The following is a 20,891-nucleotide window of genomic DNA, read 5'->3' on the forward strand; positions in this document are numbered from 1 at the left end:
TGCTGACATAGATGCAGAAATACTGCTCGCAGTAACCAACTGTTTGTGAAATTTCCCTTCTTGATGGCTCTTCACAGACTGCCTACCCATACTACTAAAAGAAAATACCTTTTTACACAAAATACACTTTGCCCTATTGTCATCACCCTCAACATGACGTAGCCACTTTTTCCAGTCAGGAAACAGTGATCCATCTAGCCAAGCAGGATTGAATTTAGACATTGTGAATGTCACACAATTATCCACTCAGACTATCAAGAATAGGCCTAGGCCTAATGTAGAGTAGCAAAACACATTCGATACTGAATCGCTTAGTCTCACAAGTTTCACCGTGTTTTCATTGCACAGTTAAGGAAACTGTGCTAGCACACACCCGTGAACGTAACCTATATTTCTAATGAGAAAATAATTAGAGGACCACCGTTGATTTCTTCAGGGGAAAAAAAAACACTTCTCACAACTGACTAAAAAATTTCAAAAATATTTAACTGCTTCTGTAGAACTCTTGACTCAGAATAACACAATGTGTAACTATTTTCGCGGTGGTTTTGTTGTGTTTGATAGGCAAATATCTCGTCATGAAACCATAATACTACCAACTACACAAATTACAGTGATACAAAAACACCACCACAGCTGCAGCACTTTTGAAAAAAATACATCTAAATAAATGAAAATACGTTCACTAAACAACCTTCAAAAAGTTTCCAGTGTACCGGATACTTCAAAGTTATGACACAAACAGCCAAACGTATACAAAATACCGTGCCGCCATTTTCTACAACTGGCTTGGCGCAGCTCGGCACGGTCGCCTAGCATGAAATTCGGCACGTCACAGCTGTATGGTGAACCAAACTTTCCCGGGACTCGTGGCTTATCTATTACTTTGATTTACATGTACGACCCGCACCCCAACTTTACGATTTTGTTTTTAAGAAAAAATGTGCTTGTGATACATGTATTAATCAATATATATAAATATATAAATACACACACACTGTGATTGCTGCACAACAAATTTCCCTGAGTTTTCCCTGTGTTTTTGAGCCATTTCAATTTCCCTGAATATTCCCTGTTTTCCCGGTCATTGGGAACCCTGCAAAACAAGTAGTTTTAATTATCATGAATCTGACGACAAGTGTGAGGGAGTTACCTCACAATGGTTCAAGTGGTTTCTAATGAAGAACACAAAAAAAATTATTCTTTGTTGTTTTCACTACTTAAGGAAACTGGTTATAAAGTGAATATTTGCAGCTCTACATACGTCACATGAAATGAATGTTTAGCAGCCTGTTAATTTGCTATAAGTTTCAGTAATTGTGTGTGCAGTAAATGCTCTAGATACAAATAGAAAATATATAAAATAAAAATTAAACAACAGTGAATCATCAATTTAACCTATTGAAACAATTACCTGGTCAGCAACAGCTCGACAAAGCGGCAGTGGCCTTTGTCCGCAGCGATCGTCAGTGCCGTGTCTCTGGACGAAGGAACAGGTGGGGCGTTCACATCCGCTCCCTTGTCCAGCAACACTCGCCCCACTTCGACAAACCCCCCGCTGGCAGCTTCCATGAGAGGCGTCAGGCCGGTCTTGGCACGGTGCTCGACGTTGGCCTTCCTGTCCAGTAGCAGGCTGACCACCTCGTGTCGACCTTGGAAGCAGGCCAGAGTGAGGGCCGTGTTTCGATTGGTTTCGATCTGGGCGTTGATGTCGCTGCCCATGTCCAACAGCAGCTTCACGGCTCCTGCCACCAGAAGGCATTCGTCCCTGTTACGCGGACGCAACTACCGAGGGACGTGCACGCCTCGTGTCGGATCCCAAAACACAAGTACGAACCTGTGTGACCATTCATTGCAGCGAGCATCAACGGAGAGATGCCCAGCTTGCTGCCCGTCCGCGAGTTGATCTCGGCACCGTGCGCCAACAGCAGTTTGATTATGTTGACGTAACCGCCGGACGCTGCCAAGCTGAGAGGCGTGTAGTCCGACACGTTACGGTGCTCCTTGTTGGCCCCTCGGGTCAGCAACAACTCCACAACCTGCAAGTCATCACATCAAATATAGTCCACTGAAGTTATTACAACAAATAAGCTGACAACACCCAAAGTTTGCTTCTGGATGGATTTCAGGTTGGTTAATATGTAACGTTGCAAGAACCCTGCCCTCCTAGCTCAATATTTTTCTTTAAACTATTTTTATGCATGCAAATATTTCTTAAAAAAGTCTTTCTAATGATATTTTACCATTTTTATATATTTAAGGCTTGATATTTCACTTGCTGTATGCTTTAAGAATGTACCTGGTATTTTAACAGACATTTTCAATCATTAGTATTTTTTATGTAATTATTCACAAATTAGTCGCTGTACTAGATTTTTGCCTGTTTTGGCCTACTTTATCAGGTTTTTTCTAAATAAGTTTAATTTTGTAAAATAATTTGTATTATGATTGCTGTTCTTAATTTTCGTTAACACGTTGCATAATAATTACAGGACACGGGACTGTGTCTGGGGTGATGTGTAAAAAGAAAGAGACATAAGAGGCCTGTAAGTGCGAGGGAGAACGAAACAGTAATTCCCCTCAGAGATAGATAAAGACGGGAATTCCCCCACTGCGTGGGAACTGAGTGATAACTGCTGTCTCATGGTGTGGGAGAGAGAACGAGAATGGTAAGTCCCTGTTTCTATGTACGAAAATCGTTTTCATTGTATCTTTGCTGTGTTTTTATTGGCTTGTATCTGTAAGTTTGAATGAAGCATGCGTGTGATTGGTCGGTGAGGTCATGTGACTTCTCCTCCCTGCGTGGAGGAAACGGGTTCATGAGTTCACCAGTTGTCTGTCGACCACTGCACCAGTAGGTCGCATTCGGTGGCTTCTCGCAAAGTATGTGAAAATTGTTGAAGAGAAAATTTAACGTCGGCTAGAGCCATGCCGTTTAATAATCATTTGTTTTGAAACTTTTTGGATATTTTCAATTTTAGAAATTGAGGTTACCGACGTCGGCGTTTGGCTCACGGCAAAGTTAATTTTCGCTGGGTGCGGCCACGTTTGAGGCCGCACTAACTTTGTGTACTTACAGTAAAATATGACTGAAGGACGTTATTTTTCGTTAATTTTCATCGCCCGAGCTGCGAGCATTCTCGACAGGCGAATGTATGTGTTGAGTGAATGAACAAAATTATTGAAAGTGATTGGATTCGTCTGTGCAACATTCTATTTTGAAAAAATAAAACAAAAATTACAATCGGCGTTGACATCTTTTTATTTTTTGTATATAACGAACCGTTATAAATAGTAAACAGTTTTTCATAAAAAAAAAATACACCTATCCCTCACTTAGCACGACTAATTCGTTCCTAAAAATGCTAGTGTTATTCAAAATCAATTCCATAAATAGCAAGGCTAATTTATTTAATATGTTCCAAAATTGTGCAGGAATATATTTTACATAATATAAATGTGTTGAATAACACTCAACTATAAATATGTCACACCGTTTATCTTTATATGCCTCTCATAGCACTTTTGTATGACAAATACGACACTGCGTAATGGGAGATACGTGGTTATGCACTTTATCGTCAGTAGGCTGGCTGATTTGCCTGCCTGGGTTGACCAACTCACGACGCGTACTTTACCAAACCATCCTTTACTGACAGTGAAACCGAAATTACTGTCTGGATAAATATAATTAAATATAATTATTATATTTAATTTTTCAAATATTAAAGTGCTTATTCACGTATCACCACCTGGTTGACACCAATCCTGTCAAGCCAATTTTTTTTTCATTGCAACATTCATTTAGCAACCTTTTCCACATGAATCATCTGTTCATTTCCCGCTAGTAAAAACAACAGCATCATACTTAGATAAACTTTTGGTAAGAGTCCTTATTTCGTACGATTGTGCGCACAGTTGACTTGCTGAAAACTAAAGTGCGACCAACATAAGCGTGGCCTTCATGACAATCTGCGCACTGTAATACTTCTAGTACTCAAATACTTGAACACGATGCATTATGAGTGATCAAACACGTACAGTTACAGGCAGCTGAATGGGCAGACATTGCTTTTGTCTGAGTGAATTCCTTGCCACTGGCTGGACTGAGTTCACGGCCCTGTCTGTGGCCAGGTGACAACGGTACGGCACGGCAGGATCCGCGCAGACGTAAAGAACATTTGGTCCTTTACACTCCATAGCCGCAATTTAACTTGCCACAGCTGATGTTTGTACAACAGCAGATAGCGTAGACAGACCTGCGCGCGATTCTCTTTTCCCTCCCTTGTTTGGCTAAATGTATCCCACAGCACATGTTCACAGAAGTTGAAACAGACTTTGTGGCGTCGTGCTTAACTTATTTTTTTAACTGACGAGATTTCGTACTAACTGAAGTTTATAGACGTGCTATTTGAGAATGGGGCAGTAAAATTTAAATCATGCTAAGTGAGGGAGGGATACGTGTAGATACGTTTTCTTTAACTTTTATGTAAATAATATGAGAAAGGAAACATCAATTAATGATGGAAAATTAAATTTTGTAATTGTATCAAGAATGGCCAAAATTACAGGATGGTACCTCGTATCGCCCCCCTGAGCACGCCAGCGAAAGTGGCGTGTCCTTGGTTCGCTCAGACTGCGCCTCGATGTCAGCACCATGGTTTAGTAGGATCTCCACAACCTTGTCATGTCCAGCTGTAGCTGCGAGTATAAGAGGTGTGAACCCCTTCTTGTCGCGATGCTCTGAAAAACAAACATTTAACATACATAGTTTTAAGTCTCAACTACGTACAGTAAAACACCGTTTTAACGAACTTCATTAGAGCGAACAATTCATTACTACGAACTATGCCTTTGGTCCCGTCAGACGTCCATATAACATAACGTAAAAAAATTTCACTAGTACGAATTTTCTCGTTCAAATTTTTTAAATATTCTATAAATATTCATTTGAACGAACACTTTTCTGCCCGGCACGGTAAACGACAAACGGATAAAATCGTCGCCATTCACCCACAAACTGCCATCTTATTTATTTTGATACGCGCCATAGATGACTGCAATGGACTAGTGTTGAAATTAATGCACAAAACTAGTGTAGCGACTAAAGCGCTGCATTGTGGTTTTCGCTGACATTACTCTTTGTTCTATGCTCGCACGACTTGTTTATTCGATGCGAAGTGCTACATCATAAAGTATTGCTACACACACATCTCTGGTCGTTTTCTTGTTTATTGTTTGAGAAACGTGCGGTAGCCCACAACTCACATAGTTTCTGTTCCCTAGCACGTTCGTGCAACTTCGGATTTCTCTCAAAAATTGAAATTATAAAAATCGAAGGGTTGTGTTAGGTTAGTCACAACATGCTTGATCTTCTGATTTAGTGGCTGAAGTGGCGTTAATACCAAAACGCAAAACTTCGGAAATCTTAGCAAATTCTTGCAGGGAACCGAAACTACGTGAGTTGTAGGCTTCCCAGAAACGTGGCTATACTACATGTATAACTTATTTTTATATGTCTAGGGTGCATTTGTTTTTATAGTTTTAAAAACCGTACTACTGAACATGTCTTCTAGGAAACGACTTGAAATGTTAAAAGCAGTAGATAAAGAAAATAAAAAAAACTGATGTGGCTAAAAAGTTAGGTATCTCCAAATCAACATTATCCACAATTCTCACCCAGCGATCCAGTTTGGAAGACAATAAAATGTAAAAAAAAAATTCCTAACTTTTAAATTTTATATTTTTAATTTATTACAGCATTTTTGCAAACAGCTTGTCTTGATTCCAAAGGTAGGCTTACTGCTTTGGCAAACAACTTACCTACGTATTTCTGTATTGTACATATACATACTAGTATGTATGTATGTATGTATGTAGTATGTATCTTGATCCCAAAGTATAGCTGTTAAAGTAGGCATGTGCGAGAAAGACTTTTTTGAATTCAAGACGAGATCGAGAAAGCAATTTAAAAATTCTCGAGAATCGAGTCGAGATCGAGAAATCTGTACTTTAGTTAACAGGATAATATGATCCAAAAAAGTAAAACTCAATAATCTGACAAACATACTTAATTATTCAATAATTTTATCAAGTATCCACAATTGCAATTGCAATTACAACTTTACCTTTACACTCAAGTTTATTTGCCTACTGTCGTATGTAAACATACGTTATTGACTCCATAGTCTATACAGTTTCCTTGAGCCATGGACGGTACTTGATCATGAAAGTCTGAACATTCGTCACTATCGATATGTCACTATCGATACGGACCGCAATTTAAACATCATGTTGCTTGTTATATACTGCTGGCCGTGTGTATAACCTAAGGCCATAAAACAAAATGCAATCGCGGAAGAATTCTGCAGTCATGTTTATATTTTTATTTTTTTACCGTACCGTTTTACGTTGATACTTGATATTGATACCGAAAATGATTTATTTTTAACTTTAATGTTGGTTTTATTAACGGAAAATAATCATTTTCTTCTGTAATTTAATGTGATAACCACAGCACAATTCATTGTTTACGTTTACCGTTTCATGTAGTGACTTGTGAACGGAAGTTGTTCGTTTTTAACTTTTTAATAATTTATCGTGTATACTATCGTAACAAGTATATTTTATTTTATTCGATCTACGTTACGTTGAAGATATGTTAATTATTTCAACACGCAACACAAAATGCTGCTTCAATATATTATATTACCTAACCTATTTCTTGTTTACAAAATTCTCGAAAATTCCGAGCCAAAAAAATTATCTCGAGACGAGATCGAGAAAATTTCTGTCTCGACTCGTTCTCGATGATGCCGAGACTCGCACATCACTATGTTAAAGTAATTGATGCTTGTACCACTCATATTGGTATTAGATTTTCTACTTTGTTTTTTAACAAGATCGAGTTATGTTCAAAACCCCAAAACAGGCAATCATTGTGATTTCGGTATAAAGAACTTCATTATAACAAACTGCCATAATTTTGGTCCCTTCGTGTTCTTTATAATGAAGCTCTACTGTATGTATTTGGAGAAACATTCCAAATAAACATAAAATAATATAAGGTAACATTACTGAACTGAAGAAAATGGAGGGGAAGAAAATGGAAATTGTATTTTAAAAAATTAACAAAAAGTGATGAACAATGAACTACAAGCACGTCCTTACCGCAAATGGCGCTAATCTAATAAACGTGATGCCAACCAGTGGTGGCTATACTATCATGTGCAATACACAGCAGCAAAAGAACGGATAACTGAAAATGTGTCAAAGAGAATTTGCATATCGGACACCTTATTCCTGTTAATTAAAACAATAAATGGTAATTTCCTAATAAATAATAAATTTTAAAGTTAAATAAATAAAAAGGTTTTATATGAGGAACAAATTTTTTGGGCAACTTCAACATGAGAAATAATAACGTACATCATACATCTTGTAAGAATCAACTTAGAGCTCAATAATTGAGGGAAGGGGGAAGATCTCATTACATTTTTTTTTTAAGTTAAGACATTTTGTGGAAAATTTATCCTTTGTCTCTTAAAAGTTATTTTTAGGACCAAAACATTTGATTGTATTTGATGTAAAATCTTAAGTGCAACGATGTTTTAAATGAGTTTTAAGTAAATAAAAACCAGTTTTTAAGTCATATTAACATATGAATAGAGGGAAGACAGGAAAGTAAAACCTCTGTATAACAAACTTGAAGGGACTGATTTTTGGGTGTGTGATGTTTCCTTAAAATGAGGTGAATTTAAAACAAACAAGTGATATGTACAACAAAAATAAATAGCTGTACAGTCAATAGAGTTGAATTTGGGATGCTATGGGTTGCATGCAGAGTCACGTAATTAAAATCTAAGCAAAAACTTTGCAGGTTAATCACAGGGACGAATACTTTACTTTGCCTCATGTCACGACTGTGCAAGCCAGCCTAAATCTTTTGGCTAGGTTGACTTTCTTGCTTCCCTGATCAACAGCATACAGAATTTTAAGTTTCCTGGTAAAATACATATACAGCGAAACCCCTTATTTACGTTACCGTTATTTACGTTTTCCCGTTATTTGCACTATATTCTTCAGGTCCCGTTTGGTTCCCATATAGTCCAATACAATACTTTCCCGCGAATTACGTCTCAAAAATCGAATCAATCCCGCTATTTACGTCACGTAACAACCATAAACAACCAGAAAATACCGTGGAGCTAGTAGGCAATGAACATTTTAAATAGCAAAATATACATATTTTATAACATGAAAAGTTGCTTTTATTTCTAAACATGTAATAATTTAAGCCTAGGCGTGTAAAAGTACGAGTAATTATAGCAGGAGACAATCTAAAATGCACGAGGGAAAAACGTAAACTCATGAATGTACAAACATGGCTGCTTGTAAGTTCTGATACTGTATTTATGTCACAACTTAGCCGAAATACTGGTACGAGACATAAACTTCACAAGATAAAATGAGCGGTGTCTTGGTAACTGTTTTATACGTCTTTTATAATTTGGGAAGTATTGTACAGTTGACGCCATATTTTTTAAACTAACCATTTATTTCTGGGGATCGTAAATAATTAATTATTGGTATCAAGACATCATGATAAACGTAAACTTGAACATGTCACGGCAGCGAGAAAACTGGTGCGTATACCAATAAATTGGTATTAGAACTGGATAAAATTGGTACACGGGAGGTGGAGCTTATATTTTTTTCCGCTAAGCTCGCATCTATTGGTTGGCGGCTGATGGCGTCATGAGTCTGGGCGGAGCATAGAGTGCGCATGCGCCGCCGCGTCGTTACAGCAGCTGACCAAGTACAATGACCTTTCTCCGCGTTTGGCGCGCTATTGACGGTAAATATTCATCAATTTGCGGCCTTTTCTTAAAAATTTTTTTACTGTGAGCAATGTGTATGTAGCCCGTATTTGTTATAAACCCTGCCGGTTGCAACTGTATTTATAATTTGGAGAGGCAAATAATCTCCTTGAACAGCTAAAAAAGCAAGCAGAAGAAAATTTCAAATTTATTTTTTAGGAAGTAATCAGAAAAACATTTTGGCTTTCATTCTTTTTTTATTTTTGTCAAATGTGGTAAATTAATAATTGATTAAATACTAAAGTAAAATTTGCTGTTAGTGTGTTTGTACCTGCATTGTAGTATGTGCTATTAAACAAAAGGAAAAAAATTCTAAATAAGGTAAACTGTACTCCTTTTTATACTTTTCCCTTTATTTACACTTTCCCGCTTTTTACACTTTTTTACTTTGTCCCCATGAAAAGTGCAAATAAGGGGTTTTGCTGTATTACTTTTTTTTTAAAATCCATTATCTGAAAATGAAAAATAGATCACCCAAGATTAATCCATCAAAACTAACTTCCAAACAAGAAAACACATTAAGTAACATTTATTTTACCACAATTTGGAAACAACTCAAACTCTTGTGAATCTTTGTCAAGTAACACTTCCACAGAATCTACATATATTGCATATCGCATTCATTACAACGATCACACATTTTCACAGGACACAGATGTAAAGTCGTGCAAGTGGAATACGTGAGAATTTTTCTAGACAATTTTCGGAACATTGATTAAACAAAATGTGTTTTTTCATTAACTAATGTTGGTACAATGTGTTTTAACTTCACTAGCTTCAAAGTGCATTTCAGTATGTCAATAGTTTTATAGTCAGTCAATTACAAAATGGTGGCAGTATTTGTTTATTTGCTGAAAATATATTTACAAAGCAAATGGAAAAACACGAAAATTATACAGAAATAGTTTTAAGATTTTTCATTTTGCCTTCGCTGTTGAGTGTTTTTGTTGGAACTGTGAAAAAAATACTGTGGTATTTAGAGGTATTTGTACCTCTAAATATACAGCATTTTGACGGGACGCAAACAACCGCTTCGTTACAACAAGGATTTCGCTACATAAGAGTTCGTTTCACGAGGTTTTACTGTAAATTTCCAAGTTGTAATTTGAAGGAAAATATTTCATTTAATGACACACAAATGGGATACGAAAATGAGACCTAAAGAAAATATTGTTAATATTGCAGAAAAACTAACTACAGAGAACGCAAAAAAAAAAAAAGGTTTGCATGCAGTGTTTGAGACAGAGCCTTAATGCCAGTGATGAAAATGACACGATTTTTTTTTTTTTTAAATCCCGTCAAGATTAACTGGATGTCCGGACGAGCGGGGTCCGGAATACCTCGACTCGTTAGCAGTTTTAAGAGGAAGAATTTTTTTTTTGTACGTGTGACGCTGCAATGTTGGGAATAAAGAGATGGAGCTCACCGATATTGGCGCCCCTGGAGAGCAGCAGCTCGACCAGCTCCTCGTGGCCGCCGGCGCAGGCGAGCGTGAGGGCGGTGTCGTGGTTGCTGTCCGTCTCGGAGTCCACGTCCATGCAGGACGCTGGGGCGCACTGGGTGCCCGTCGCGTACTGCCCCACGCCTGCGGCAGTCGCACCCTCTCAGGACACGACCCAACTGTGACCCCTCATTCCCGACAACCTACGCTGAATTAATTAACATTTCCTGGAGAAAACTGGGAGGATTTGCCTTTCCCCTGCCTGCGGCAGTCGCGCCCTCTCAAGACACGACCCAAGGGACAGGGCTTCGGTAACTGTGACCACTACATTCTCGACAACCTACGCTGATCGCAACCTACCCTGAATTAAATAACATTTCCTGGAGAAAACTGGGAGGATGTGCCTTCCCCCTCCCTTCCCTACACAAGCAACTGGATCCACCACCACACATATACACACACCTGTATCCCACCTTAAACTAGTTGGTGCTCTTTATCTGCCATTCTTAGCTCAGAACTCACACTCTACAATCTGGCACCAATTGACGGAATTTTTTTCCAGGAGCACAGGATTTCCGATCTTTTAATATTAAAATCCTTGACACAAAATAAAATTCCCTGAAATATCCCAGATCTTCCTGATGCTCACATAATTAATTCCCTGAAATTTCCCAGTCTTCATAAACAAGGTGGCAACCATGAAAAATTATAGTTTACTAAGGTGTTAAATTTCACATTTGCACAATATTTTAGGCAGAACGCCTTTCGCCGTGTAGCCATAAAGAAGCACATTACACCTTGTTTAAAGTTAACATTGTACTGTATATTAATTTTATTTTTAAATTCCAGTTAAAACTCTAGTTCGATAGTCTGGTAAAATCTCTAATCTGGCATGGCCATGTTCCCAAACATGCAAGATTAAAGAGTTTTTAACTGTACCTACTTACACAACCCATGATATTAACTTCTACTTGATAATCATGTTAACAATTAAAACCGAATTGTTCAAAAAATGTTTATAAAAGTATCTGCAATAAAAATGATAGAGAATAAGTTATATCACAAATTAAATAAATTTCAAACATTATTAAGTTGGGAAAAAACTCATATTGGGAAGGGTTAAAAACACTGGTTAAAAAAAGTTTATACCACGTTATTAGCTGCAGTTTTAATTATATAAGATTAAAACTGTACTGTTTGATACTGAAGCAAAGTTATAACATGCAACCTAACCTCCATCAATAAGCACAGCAAAACATTCACCTACCTTACACACTAAAAATAAATAAATAAATATTCATATACAGTACCATACAACTACCGTGTATTCCCATTAATATAACTTTATTTAAAAATAAATATGTACATAGACTAATACAAATAGTTTAAATTAAAATTGAACATGGTTGGCTTTGCCCCACATGAGTTACAGAAGTTGCGTCATTGATTTTGTTTCCTGACAAATACTGCCAATTTTCACTTTATGAATATTGAATACCGTATTTACTCGCGTAAAGGCCACCCTTTTTTTCCAAAATTTTGACTCCAAAAAAGGGGAGGGGGCCTATATACGAATTTGGAGGAAAATATAGATTTTTTTTTCAAGTTGTGCGTCTTTGTTCGAATGATGAAGGCGGGGGAGGCAGCGACGCGGCAGGAGGGAGAGAGAGGCAGAGGCGTGGCTTAACCTCCCTCCTGCCAGCTAGCCAGCCAACCAGACTAAGGAGTGTTTAGAATCCTTGACCCACTTCCCTTCCTCCTTCACTTCCCCTCTTCTTCTCCGACATCACTCCACATCAACACAGCGGCAGCGCGCGCGAGTCCAGCTTTCTTTATCTTTATGTCGTTTGAGATAGGACTAACTGCTTACGTCTGGCATGCCTCATGACGGTCCTACTGAGAACGGACATACTATAATACCAGTCTCTGTATCACTGCCGCTTACAAAATCACCTCCCGCTGCTCACAATACATGGCTTGTTGTTTGATGGATGCCAAGCTGCCCTGCCCTCAGATAAACCCAGAAAAACACGTTTTTAAATTTTTTCTCAAAAATGTTTACAAAACAAGGAGGGGGGCTTATACGCGGGCGGGGCCTTTACGCAAGTAAATACGGTATCATATTTTCTTGTTAATTTTAGTGCTACAGTAAAACCTGACAAGGGGGAAAAAAACCAAACAAAACATGCTTTTTAAGAGGGAAAACTAATTACAAAGGTAACTGTGATTTTCATGGGTTAAATAGTTGTGATGTAGGATATTATATATTCTATGTGGATAAAGTTTATTTACAACATTTTTACTGGAACAGGTAATTTCAGCAAACTGCCACGTAATGCAAAATCTAATCGCTTATGTAAAATTGTGCAATTTTTTTTAACAGTTTTACATGCAAAATACTGAAAAAAAGATCTCACATAAATTTTAATTTTCCTTTTGATTGTTTATCCCGGCCACACAAATGATATTTTTGTTCAGCAATATACAGACATTTAATGCAAATTTCCCCGCAGATTCTTAACTTTTATTTATAATTATTTTGTTTTTGAGTCACGGCTGTTTCTCATACTTAAGTGAGGCAAATGACATGCTACTGTGTGGATGGTAGTACACAGTGGTAACTATGGCATTAATTTCTATAAATGTCCATGATAAAATTGTCCAGTTTTATCTATAATAATTCATGGTCATGGAAGTTTGTTCCTCATTACGTATTGGTCCGAAAATAGGCCGACCTTTTTTGCCAGTTTTGTCAACCTTGAAATCTAGAGTCGGCCTATAATGGGGCACTAGCCAAAATAGTATAATTAAACACATACATTTCAAGGAGAATCACTTATGGCATAAAAATGTTATCAGATATACAATTCATTGACCTAAAATTACGCCGTACTTACGTGTAATTAGTAATTTTTCCAACTTAGAAATTTAGTAAACACACTTAACCCTAATAACGTATCATATTTTAAGTTAAGTACACAGATGTGGTCACTTGTAGCACATAGCTTTTAAAAGCTTGGTCTGGTTATTTTAACTGTATTTAACAGGCTGCGGTAAATTTATTTGCTTGTAAAATGTGGTATTTACAGTAAACAATTAGTAAAAACAGCAATTATTTTGCCGTAAGGTTATCTACCGTATTTTCCGTTCACTCTTACCGGAGTTTTGGAATAAACAAAGCAACTTGTAAACAAACATTTTCATTGGCTGCCGGCCGCCGCGCACATTATTCGTGCGCAAGAAATAGTCCCTTGGTTACGTACCATTTGTAAGTATTTTTACCATGCCTTTTTTATAACAATTGTTGTTATATAGCGTTATAGCGATTCACCATTGATATCCAATACAGTTTAATGTGTCAGGAAGTATTTACTTACAATTATGTTAGCAGACGCAGTGTGTACAGTATACAGTTGATGCCCGGCGCAACAGTTGCATTTCAGATTCGTGCGTGCACGGTTTGTTATGGCTGACGCCGGACCGAGTTTTGTAAAACACAGAACGGGAAAGCCTATGATAAGTGCACAGAAAACTAATGTGTTAAATGTTTTTAAAAAATTTTTAAATATCCAGATTGTCGTGTGAACGATATTGCGAGTTTAACTGCGGAATTTACGGGTGTTTTGAATCGTAACACTATCATATTGTTGTCTTACGTTACGGTGCTATTTTATCGATTATTCAAAAAATAAACATTTTTTGCTTTTTTTCTGCCAATTTCAAAAGTGTAATAAGATATGCAGAAACCACAAATAATGTGGAAGCTGGGCGGAAATATGGTGTTGACGAGAAGAATTTGCTTCGCTGGCGGGCTCAAGCAAATAAATTGAAAAATGCAGTTTTCCCTGATTTTGAGTGTGCTGTAGAAGGGGTCGGCCTATATTCAAGGTCGGCCTATTTTCGGGCCAATACGGTAGGTATTTCCAGTCATTCACATATTTTTTTCTGCAACTGTTTCGAGAGACAGCTTTGATTACTCATGTGTAGAGACAGGTGTTTTTCGCGATGTGCGAAATCGCGAAATATTAACGAAATTAATTACAAAAACTTAAAAACGCGAAATTATCAATTACTTAGAGAAATCACGAAAAATTGAGAAAAAACACACTGAAAATAGCTAAACGTCCCTATTTTGATGACTCGATAACAGCAGTCGATTATAATCGATTGTTAACGACTTTCGATAGTCTAGGAAGTCGTATTCGTGTCGCGCTATCGCCTCGCCAGTTTGTTAAAATGGCGTGGATGTAATCAAACGTTTTTGCTCTGTTTATTTTTGTAAAACAATGATTTTTAAATGGCTGCGACAGTATTTGACAGGGTGGCGGAGTTTGCGAGCGAAGGATTCTATGTCTTTGACAAAGTGCAAAAAATTCTCATGTACAAGTACTGCAACGTTAGAATAGAATGGCAACGGATAGACACGTGCTTGAAACACAAAAAACAGTGCCTCGCATAACAAAAACAAGGAATGTCAACAATCCAGTGCTAAAAGGCAAGTTTTGCTGGTATAAGCCTTGTTGACTGCAAAAAAAAAAAAAAACAGCAAAATTTGACAAGATGACCCGAAACTTCATCAATGGATGCACATGTACATTGCAGGTAGGGCGTACAATATTTTAAGTTTTCTGCATTCTTAAGCAGATAAACCGAACGTTACGATAATAAATTTTGTAAGGCCTACCTACTCTTGAAATATTCATATAGCTGCGAGTCGTGTTTTTTACAGCACTTATTGGAAAATGTTGATATAACCTAGCCACAGGTAAAAATAGACGTAACTTATTTGTTTTTAAGGTTAGGACTTGAGCTTCTTTTGTCAGTAGCTATATTTTTTATATCAGTTTCCAATACTGTGCTTTGTAACATGTTTAGGCCTAGTAAATGTATGGATTTTTTTTAAAACCTGAACAATGCAGACAAAAAAGTTTGTATAATTTGTGCAATAATATCTTGTGAATTATCCTATTCGGAATTGTGGTAGGCCTTACAGGTTACAGAGTTTAAAAGGCATACATGGGTCTAGAAAAGTATTTATTTTTGTGGTTTGTATAAGAGTTACATTTAATTATGTTACAGAAAAATTTTTACAACACATTTTAATTATCCACCACTATTTTTTATTTTTTTTTAAGGCGCTGGGAACTTGCCGTCTGCCAGTAGAACACGGAAATGCTCTGCATAGTTGTTGAATTGTTGCTTATTCTGTGCAAATTAGGGATGGGGCGAATCCTGATTTCCTCGAATCCGAATCCTAACTCAAATCCTCGACTGGAATTGCCGAATCTCGAACCCAAACCCGAATCTTAACAAATGATGTCCACATATCTAATGTAAGTGAGATGTATTCTGCTGGCACTAAAAGTCCATTGACTTTCTCACATGTAGTTTGGTACATTTCTGGTATAAGTGTATATAGACAAAAGAATTTTCTTGAGAAATTTCAGATTTAGTACAGATTAGTGGTTAGGATTTTTTCTATAAATAACTAGAGGTCTGCGAGCCTACAAATTTTACTTGAGCGAGCCTACTTGAAAAATCTCGAGCTTCGAGCGAGCTCGAGCTTTTGTGGTAGTGATGGCCCGATATTCGATATCGGAGATCGGAGATCAGTAATATCGGCACATTTTTCAATATCGGACATCGGTAAATACTTGCGATATTTTGATAACCGATGTTTGCTCTCGCCAATAATACTTCTCACATAACCTTAACCGTAATTCCAAGCTTATTTTCCGTGGGCGTAATTTATCTTTCTTCACGTCATCATATAACCTAGTAATTCCAAGCATATTTTCCACTGAAAACATTTCAAGACTATTTCTTCTTTCTGATACTGCAATGCATCCCGACGGTACAATTCTTCCATGAGTACACAAATCCCAGTCATTAGTGCATATTTATTCTTTTCAGATATTCGCAAAAAATTTTCGCTCGATGAATTTTCGAAGTTCACTAAGTGTACATAAATTGAAAACATAAACGATAATAATTACAATATTTAATTACGGAATTTAATAAGCGGTGTAGTCGCAAGTAAACATGAAGAAGAATAAAGTTGCTGCTTGATATAACAGGCATTTTCTTTCCATGTCGTTTCATGGTCGCCAACTGCTGTTCTATACAAAGACGTTACGTAAGTTTTACAAAAGCTAAAATATGAAACGTGTTTAAGTAGGGCAAGTTGCAGCAAAGGTATTATGTTGGCTATATTGAGTGCATTGCAAACAACATAAATAAAGATGTGTGGTTTTATAAACTCTGCAGTACGTTTCAAAGTTGTATTGAAATTACTTTTAACGTATTTTTAACGTGTTTTCGCACCAATAAATGGAGTGATACACTTGAACAATGGTCACAAAATTTGCTACTTGAAAAACTTCCTTTCTAGCGTGTCGTTTACAGTGATGAAATTTTACAAAGTTACAAAAGTTTGATGTTTTTCGGACGGTATTTTTTGTAGATTACAGTTGAGACACTGGACTAAGTACATGCAGTGACTTGTGATTCATACATTATAAGCAAATACACTAGAGACTAATACCGGACAGCTACAAGATTTCTCAACATTTCTCCACAAAAATCTGAAATTTGTTTCCTTGTAGTTACAATATGTGGTAGCTATCTGCTTCTGTAGTAATTACGGTATCTACAAAGAATCTTTAGTTCTTTTTATGGAAATTATCTTAAAATAACTATTGGGTTTGTACTGTAGTTATGGTACATCATCCATATTTCTTCGAATGTTGTTGTTCATGTCTTTTCTTCATATTTACGTGCGCCATTACTATTTGAGACAGGAACTTTCAGAAAAAAATTTAACGGGACTTTATATCACACATTTAATGGCGTAAATGATGAGACCCCGGGCAATTTAAACGCTTTATACGGAAAAACCTACCATGCGGGACCTCGTAAGCAAGTTTTACTGTATTTTTTTCCCGTAAATAGTAAAACACCGAATCCTTTGACGAATCCCATATCAGACCTGCCGAAACTTCGAATCCCTAGGATTCTGCGGATTCAGCGGATATTGGATTCGGTCACCCCATCCCTAGTGCAAATATTTGGTAAAGTTATGTATGAAACTGTGTAGTTCTACTCTTAAATGACATATTAAACACCTTCACGTAGAACTTATATTTACAAACCTCATATTGCAGTTTTAAAATCAACAAAATTTTTGACGAAATTACTGCGAAAAAAGCGAAAAAAATACCGAAATCATCTTGTAAAAAGTAACGAAATTGTACAAATTTTTTCACAGAAAACACCTGTCTCTACTCATGTGATCAAATGCTGAATATAGTTTATGTTTTTATAAGTGCTGATGAATGTTTTATGCCATCATCATTTGTTTTGTTTAAAGTCCCGTAAATAGTGTGCATAAATTTACAGAAAGTAACCATTGAATATTGTGTTACATAAAAGATCATTTGATAAATAAATTATGACTGTTGTATTATGGTTTAGATGCATTTGGGCAAGTATTATGCAACATTTTTAATATGAAAAAAAAATATATATATTGTGTATAGCTTATAAATAAAATGTATGGTATACAAAACTTTTGGTGCTATATTATGATGTTGTTTCAGGCAGAATGTTTTTCGCAGTGTAGTCTTAAATGGGTTTTACTGTATTGGTGGTCAAGAAAATATTCTTCACTAATTTTTATTTAATCAAGTCATGGTTACTTATTGGAAGTTAATTTTATTTTTTACAGGTGGTTAGTGCAGACAACTTTATTTTCTACAACAGTCTCATTTTTTTTACATCATTTTGCAGTTGAACCTTTAATCACCTTCAAATCCTGTTTAGCATCTCATTCAAACATACAGTAAAACCTCGTATTTACGTTCTCGTTATTTACGTTTTCCCGCAAATAACGTCATTTTATGTAGGTCCGTTTTATTGTACATTAACTTTCGTGTTGCATTTTCCCTGAAATTACACCGCTACGTAACCAAAAAACCCGGAATGTACGTTTCAAAACACGGTAAAAATGTAAATACTCGTCACGTTAGTCATAGATGTGAAAAGTTTGAAGTAGTTCGCCTATTGTCTGTAACCTTTCGTTTTGATGTATCGACAAGTTCTATGGTGCCTCTCCTCTACTAACGTTTTAATCTTTGCTGCCATAGAGAACTTTCGTAGCAGAACCACAAACTGTTTTATTTATGGTGTCATAGAGCACTCTCGTAGCAGAGCATAGTCCGAAGCGCTGAGCTATCGATACTACCGGAAAGCGCTCATACACAGTACGTATATTTAGTAGTGCTGCATTATGTACAGTACATATCTATGATGGCTTTCATTGTTTACATTAGTCAACGTCCGTTTTGGTTAGCACGTGTTTTTTTACGTTCACAATATTATTTATGGCAAGATTTTGATTGAAGATGGATAGGTATAAAGTTCCACGAAATACTTTATCTATTGAAGATAAAATTAAAATTATTGAAAAATTTAATGTAGGCTTTATGTTGCATTGTTTTTTATATTTAAGAAAATTATATTTTTGCAGTGCCCTAAATGTGTTGTAAACAACTATTGTTTGTCTTGTAGCACCAGTAAATGCTGATACATTTTTTTAAGCTAAAATTTAGCATTAACTGCCAATAAAAGTGCTTTCCCACAATTTACACTTTCCCGCAATTTACACTTTTTCCTTGAGGTTCCTTGAAAAGTGCAAATAAGGGGTTTTACTGTATTATGATACATCACCTTAAATGGGAATACACCAGACAAAAAATTAAAACCATGTGGTAGTTTTCATTAAGGTTTTTTATAATTACAGTAGAATCCCGTTATAGCGAGCACGGTAATAGCGAGAGCACGGCTATAATGAGGTCTTTTTGAGGAATTTACGGCGTGATCGCGTGAAGCGCGCCTTGGTTATTTGATTGCTTTATCTCCACCCCTCTCGCTCGGCACTAGACATCTTGCCGTTGACGCCCGTCACATTCTTCAGCCTTGCAGTCACCACCTAAGTGCGTGGCTTTAAAAATAGAATCCAGTCCTTTCTTTCTTTTATCAAACTTCCGCTTGGCTTCAAGGCCAAGGTAAGCTCGACTCGAATAAACCAAGCCTTTGAATATACATATATTTGTACGCATTTCTTATTATTTATAAAATAGACAAAATCTATTTTTTCCCGCCATTAAACATAACAATGCATATTTTTTTTAAATATAAATGCTCTTAATTAATTTGTTGGGACATTTCCATTAACGAATAATAACATTGTTTATAACTATGTTAGGCCAAAAACGTCACAGCCGTCTTTATACTTGTTGCTAATTGATCGCGTTAATAATACACAAATATTTATAAACTTGTTTGGAATTATTTCAGTCGTGACACGTTTACAAACACGTCACGTTATTATTTTACTAGCTGGCAAATAGTAGGCACTACCGTATTTATTTCCGAATCGCTAGGACAGTTTTCTTGTAACTTTTGTTTCGGTCAGTTGTTGGGGTATCTGTCCAGGAAGGGGGTGGTGATGGTTTGAGTTTAATTCCGAATTTATTTTCTAAAAACGTTTACAGGGTTTTTAAAGGAAAAAAAGTATTGTTTTCCAGCGACTATTTCGTTTGAGGCGTACGTGCGTTGACGCACTCCTGTTTTTTTGTAAGGAATTAAAACGTCGCGCTACACTAGCGCCATCTGTTCGCTACTTCCCGAACCAACACGGCCGCCAGCAGACAGCCCGCGTCGACGATAGATAGCAGGACAATGCTGTGTCGGCCGCGGGCCAAGATGCTATACTTACGTGGCGTGGTAGGGTATTATGGTTATTTTGACGCAATCGGTGATCGCATCCGTACTTGTGGGGTATCGTTTTAAAGAGAATTCACACATCAGCTCACAGAAATTAAGATTTATTTAATATAACCAGTTATTTTCCAATTATACAGGTTTAAACACAATTTTTATGCCATTTTGGTTAATTTTTATTTTTTGGGGGACCAAAATCTGTCCAATTTCGGTTATAGCGAGGACACGGTTATAGCGAGGATCAAACCCGGAACTGTGACACCTCGCTATAACGGGACTCTAGTGTAATTTAAGAAGTGTTAATTTAAGAAAAAAATGCACTTAATCTGCATAACATTATGATAAAAATCAATTTATGATTTGGCTAGGGAACAGTTACTTCACTTGTCACTGTGTAGCATATGGTAAGGTGCACGCAAACTTAACGAACCTGAATTCGGGTCGATCTGGTAGTTCTGAGATTGCTGCTGCACTGCGCCCTGCGTGCTAAAGGTGGTCTGCTGCATGCTAGACTTATCCTGGCGTGACTGCAAGGTGTAACGAGCTTTTTTGCCCTTGCCGCCGGGGGCCGGCGCAGACGACGCAGGCGTGGACGCGGGCTTCTTGTCGGCGATCGTCTGAGTGGCTACCTGCACTTGGTGTGTCGTGCACGCGGGCTGAACATACTGACAGTTCGCAGGCGCCTGCTCCGACGACGCTGGGACACCTGCACCAGGAGACGCTGCAAGCTGTGCTAAACCTCATCTCGGAAGGAGTCCCAACTTCTGGCTACTTACACTTTGGCAGCT

The 20,891-nt window shown here is 37.1% G+C and overlaps 1 protein-coding gene across 5 annotated transcripts in view; it reads right to left on the reverse strand.

Annotated features, from left to right (window-relative positions):
• Window positions 1-20,891, reverse strand: part of LOC134534052 (ankyrin repeat and KH domain-containing protein 1) — a 125,165-nt gene that overhangs the window by 32,920 nt on the left and 71,354 nt on the right. For all 5 annotated transcript variants that reach the window (XM_063372023.1, XM_063372022.1, XM_063372020.1 and 2 more), the window contains exons 22-26: window positions 20,534-20,809; window positions 10,306-10,464; window positions 4,580-4,743; window positions 1,838-2,039; window positions 1,415-1,745 (exon numbers count right to left, since the gene is read on the reverse strand). In XM_063372023.1, coding sequence (XP_063228093.1) covers window positions 1,415-1,745; window positions 1,838-2,039; window positions 4,580-4,743; window positions 10,306-10,464; window positions 20,534-20,809 — 1,132 coding nt within the window. The remainder of the gene's footprint in view (window positions 1-1,414; window positions 1,746-1,837; window positions 2,040-4,579; window positions 4,744-10,305; window positions 10,465-20,533; window positions 20,810-20,891) is intronic.

Source organism: Bacillus rossius, chromosome 7 (assembly GCF_032445375.1).
Source record: "Bacillus rossius redtenbacheri isolate Brsri chromosome 7, Brsri_v3, whole genome shotgun sequence".
Classification (NCBI taxonomy): domain Eukaryota; kingdom Metazoa; phylum Arthropoda; class Insecta; order Phasmatodea; family Bacillidae; genus Bacillus; species Bacillus rossius.